Source organism: Myripristis murdjan, chromosome 20, assembly GCF_902150065.1.
Source record: "Myripristis murdjan chromosome 20, fMyrMur1.1, whole genome shotgun sequence".
NCBI lineage: Eukaryota > Metazoa > Chordata > Actinopteri > Holocentriformes > Holocentridae > Myripristis > Myripristis murdjan.
In genome coordinates, this window is record NC_043999.1 from 259973 (window position 1) to 264972 (window position 5000).

The following is a 5000-nucleotide window of genomic DNA, read 5'->3' on the forward strand; positions in this document are numbered from 1 at the left end:
TTTTATTTCAGCTGGGGGTGTGTCACTCCAATTTAACGTCAGCTCCGATTAATGTGGCTAAGCAGCAAAAGTAAGGACAGTAAGCAGTCACATTAAGGCTGAACAGAGTTATAGAATCACCTTTTCAGGCTGTTATCAATTTACCTCTGAAATAAAGACCACAGTTTTCACAGATGTGTTGATTTATTAAATGTTCATTTCAATGTACAGATGCAAACAAATTGACAAATTAATTAAATCAATGGCCTAGGAAACTCATAAAGAAACAAATTAATAACGATTAATAGGCTAATTATAACTGATAACATAAACATTAATACAAGAACAAAGTCAGCCGCACATCTCCGTGGAAAATCTGACAGGTACTGTCCGTGGTGCTGAATCTGCCTCAGCAGGTACTGTCCGTGGTGCTGAATCTGCCTCAGCAGGTACTGTCCGTGGTGCTGAATCTGCCTCAGCAGGTACTGTCCGTGGTGCTGAATCTGCCTCAGCAGGTACTGTCCGTGGTGCTGAATCCCCAGCAGGTACTGTCCGTGGTGCTGAATCTGCCTCAGCAGGTACTGTCCGTGGTGCTGAATCTGCCTCGCAGGTACTGTCCGTGGTGCTGAATCGCCTCAGCAGGTACTGTCCGTGGTGCTGAATCTGCTGAGGCATTTCATTCTCTTTATTATAGAAATTAAAGCTCCATAAAATTCACGGAGGATCTTGTTCAGCTCTTCTTTCCTTACAGGTGAGAAATCAGCTGTTTGCCCGGTGTTTGTCAGGTAGTCTTGTAGGCATTTGACGGCCCAAGACTTGACCGGGCCGTACCGGCTTCATTTCCTGACCTCTCCAGCTGATCCAGCTCTTCACTCGTCACTCTCGCGTATCTCTCCTTTTTCTCTTCTGTCTTGTCTTCCTCGTTCAGCCGTTTATCCAAACTTAGGTCACCAAATAAACAACATGACAACAAAACGGTCCATTATGCAGGCGAACAAAGCTGACAGCGCTTTTGATGCGGGTTTCAGTGAAACTTTTCGTGTTGCCATGGAAACCACAGACTCAGGCAATAAGATATAGGCGGAGTAATATTTTCAGTGATGAGTTTTTTTTTTTTTTTTTTTTGAGCTAGGTTAGCTGTGCTGTCATGCTCATTTGAGCTCTGATTGACCAATCAAATTGTTCGGTCAGATCTACGTGTTGAATCATTTTTAAAAATCTCATGCACGTGGAGTTCCTCCACATACCCCCATTTGAGAAACTGTGCTCTAATCAATCAGTCAATCTAATCAATCAGTCATCAGTCTGTGCAGCAGGGGGCAGCCACTCCTCCAGCCTCACACACACCACAGAAGAAGAGCAGAGCAGGAAGTGCAGAGCTCAGCCGTGTGTGCACTCTGTTAGTCGTTAGCTGTTAGCTGTTAGCCGTTAGCTGGTCGGTAGCTGTAGGTGGTCGTCGGCGGGGCTGCGCTGGTTGCCATGGCAGCTGAGAAGATCAACCAGGCGCACGAGCATGGCCAAAGCAGAGAAACAGTGAGTTAGCTCGTGGCTAAGTTAGCATGTGGCTAACTGTGAAAGTGTGTGTGGCTAGCTGGAGGAGATACGTGCCTGCTAGGCTAGCGTCTCATCTCTGCTGGTGTGGTGTGTGTGTGTGTGTGTGTGTGTGTGTGTGTGTGTGTGTGTGTGTGTGTGTGTGTGTGTGTGTGTGTGCGCGCGTGTGTTCTCCCAGTTTGAAGACCAGTTTTCTGAAGTGGAAACCTGATTATGACAGCGCAGCAGCAGAGTACTCTAAAGCAGGTAACACACACACACACACACACACACACACACACACACACACACACACACACACACACACTCACACACGTGATACACACTGCAGCTGCACCTAAACTGTATTTTTCATTTCATTTTATTTTATTTTCATGAAAGAATCTGTTTTTCAGTTGATCATCTCATGACAAATTTATTGATTATTCCAGAGATTAATTTTTTAATATTCAAGTAATATAAGAACCAGTTTACCCAAAATAAATATCAAAAACATTTCATTACTATTTAAAAATTTCAATTTTTTCTTCTATTAAAACAAACACATGTATGATGTTGTTAACAACAACAGCAACAACAGTGATGATGATAATGACAGACTGTGTGTAACTTAGCCTCTGATGAGGAGGATGAGATGAAGATGACGTGTCGACACACATCATGGACATGATCTTCCCGTGACGTCACGTCACCCATGGCATGACGTTGCGTGGCATGACGTTGCGTGGCGTGGCGTGGCGTGGCGTGCCGTGGTCGAGTCAGCTGATTCCGGACACCAATACAGCTCAGTGTCTTTTCACAGTAAAAGGCTGAACTTTGAAGCCTGAGCAAATTAACCAAAAAATAAAAAAATTACAGCATCAGAAAAAAAGAAAAAACAATCAAAAATAAACTACAAATTAGAACATGCAACAAAGGCATCCAGAAAATTGGCAAACCTTTGTGGAAAAAATAAAAATAAATAAAGAACATTCTAATTAATAGTGTATTTAATTATAATTATGATCGTATTTTAAATTGTAACTACTGCAATTACTGATTTTTTAATTACAATGTAAATAATCTAAAGAGAAAAACAAATCATAAGAACGGCTTTACAGTTTCCAAAAACAAGGTTTGAAATTTTTTTATTTTGTTATAGGCTTGAATAAAAACATTTCAAATTAAAAGCCCGCCCACAGGTTCCTTGACTGTAATGATTAACCAATCAGAGCCTTTGATCTGACCTGCTTTGGTTGTGTGGAAATTGGCCCGGCGTTACCATGGCAACAGTCGCCCAGCTGTTTGAGGAACGCCGAGGAGCGAGTCAGCGGGCCGCCGCCGCCTCGGTCTCCCTGACGACCAGCGCCACTCAGCGGCCTCAGAATACAGAATATTGATTATGTATCGATAGGGAAGCAATAAGACTCTGCTGGTGCAGCATCGCTCGTTAAACATGTTACATGTTGTTTTATATCAAACAAAGGCTTTGAACGTGTTTGAAGCGTGTTTGAGCGTGTTTGAGGCGTGTTTGAAGTGTGTTTGAAGTGTTTGAGGCGTGTTTGAGGCGTGTTTGAGGCGTGTTGAAGTGTTTGAAGTGTTTGAAGTGTGTTTGAGGCGTGTTTGAGGCGTGTTTGAAGTGTGTTTGAAGTGTTTGAGGCGTGTTTGAGGCGTTTGAGGCGTGTTTTAGGCGTGTTTGAGGCGTGTTTGAGGCGTGTTTGAGGCGTGTTTGAAGTGTTTGAGGCGTGTTTGAGGCGTGTTTGAAGCGTGTTTGAAGTGTTTGAGACGTGTTGAGGCGTGTTTGAAGCGTGTTTGAGGCGTGTTTGAGGCGCGTTTGAGGTGTTGGAGGCGTGTTTGAGGCGTGTTTGAAGTGTGTTTGAGGCGTGTTTGAAGTGTGGTTGAGGCGTGTTTGAGGTGTTTTAGGTGTGTTTAAGGCGTGTTTGAGGCGCGTTTGAGGCGCGTTTGAGGCGCGTTTGAGGCGCGTTTGAGGCGTGTTTGAGGTGTTCTAGGTGTGTTTGAGGTGTGTTTGAGGTGTGTTTGAGGCGTGTTTTTGGCGTGTTTGAGGCATGTTTGAGGTGTGTTTGAGGCGTGTTTTTGGCGTGTTTGAGGCGTGTTTGAGGTGTTTGAGGCGTGTTTCAGGTGTGTTTGAGGCGTGTTTGAGGCGTGTTTGAGGCGTTTTAGGTGTGTTTGAGGCGTGTTGAGGTGTGTTTGAGGCGTGTTTTTGGCGTGTTTGAGTCGTGTTTCAAGTGTGTTTGAGACGTGTTTGAGGCATGTTTAAAGCGTGTTGAGGCATGTCTGAAGTGTGTTTGAGGCGTGTTTGAGGCGTGTTTTTGGCGTGTTTGAGGTGTGTGAAGCGTGTTTGAGGTGTGTTTGAGGCATGTTTGAGGCGTGTTTTTGGCGTGTTTGAGGCATTTTTGAGGCGTGTTTTTGGCGTGTTTGAGGCGTGTTTAAAACATGTTTTAGGCGTGTTTGAGGTGTGAAGCGCGTTTGAGGCGTGTTTGAGGTGTGTGAAGCGTGTTTGAGGCGCATTTAAAGCGTGTTCGAGGCGTGTTTGAGGCGTGTGAAGCGTGTCTGAGGCTGTTTGTGGTGTGTTTAAGGCGTGTTTGAGGCGCGTTTGAGGCGCGTTTGAGGCGTGTGAAGCGTGTCTGAGGCGTGTTTGTGCCGTGTTTGAGGTGTGTCTGAGGCGTGTTTGAGGCGTGTTTGAGGTGTGTTTTAGGCGTGTTTGTGGCATGTTTGAGGTGTTTGAGGAGTGTTTGAGGCATGTTTGAGGCGTGTTTTTGGCGTGTTTGAGGCGTGTTTGAGGCGTGTTTAAAACTGTTTTAGGCGTGTTTGAGGTGTGTGAATTGTGTTTGAGGCGTTTTTTTGGCGTGTTTGAGGTGTGTGAAGCGTGTCTGAGGCGTGTCTGAGGCGTGTCTGAGGCGTGTTTGTGGCGTGTTTGAGGCGCGTTTAAAGCGTGTTTTTGGCGTGTTTGAGGCGTGTGAAGCGTGTCTGAGGCGTGTCTGAGGCGTGTCTGAGGCGTGTTTGTGGCGTGTTTGAGGCGGTGTTTTAGGTGTGTTTTAGGCGTCTTGTGGTGTTTGAGGTGTGTCTGAAGCGTGTTTTAGGCGTGTTTGAGGCGTGTTTTAAGTGTGTTTTAGGCGTGTTTGAGGCGTGTTTGAGGCGTGTTTGAGGCGTGTTTGTGGCGTGTTTGAGGCGTGTTTTAGGCGTGTTTTAGGCGTGTTTTAGGCGTGTTTGTGGCGTGTTTGAGGCGTGTTTTAGGTGTGTTTTAGGTGTGTTTTAGGCGTGTTTGTGGCGTGTTTGAGGCGTGTTTTAGGTGTGTTTTAGGCGTGTTTTAGGCATGTTTGAGGCGTGTTTTAGGCGTGTCTGAAGCGTGTTTGAGGCATGTTTGAGGCATGTTTGAGGCATGTTTGAGGCGTGTCGTGAGGTCACCACCCTACAGGAAACCCTCAGAATGACCTTCTTCTTCTCGGATGTGTTCTGCAGCTGTGGCGTTT

At 45.6% G+C, this 5000-nt stretch overlaps 1 protein-coding gene and 1 pseudogene across 1 annotated transcript in view; both read left to right on the plus strand.

Moving 5' to 3' along the window:
• Window positions 1–1236, plus strand: part of LOC115379158 (gamma-soluble NSF attachment protein-like) — a 9133-nt gene extending 7897 nt beyond the window's left edge. The window contains exon 12 of the mRNA XM_030079879.1: window positions 1214–1236. Within this exon, the coding sequence (XP_029935739.1) occupies window positions 1214–1236 (23 nt within the window). The remainder of the gene's footprint in view (window positions 1–1213) is intronic.
• A 53-nt stretch (window positions 1237–1289) lies between these two features.
• LOC115378561 (gamma-soluble NSF attachment protein-like) overlaps window positions 1290–5000 on the plus strand; it is an 11873-nt pseudogene continuing 8162 nt past the window's right edge.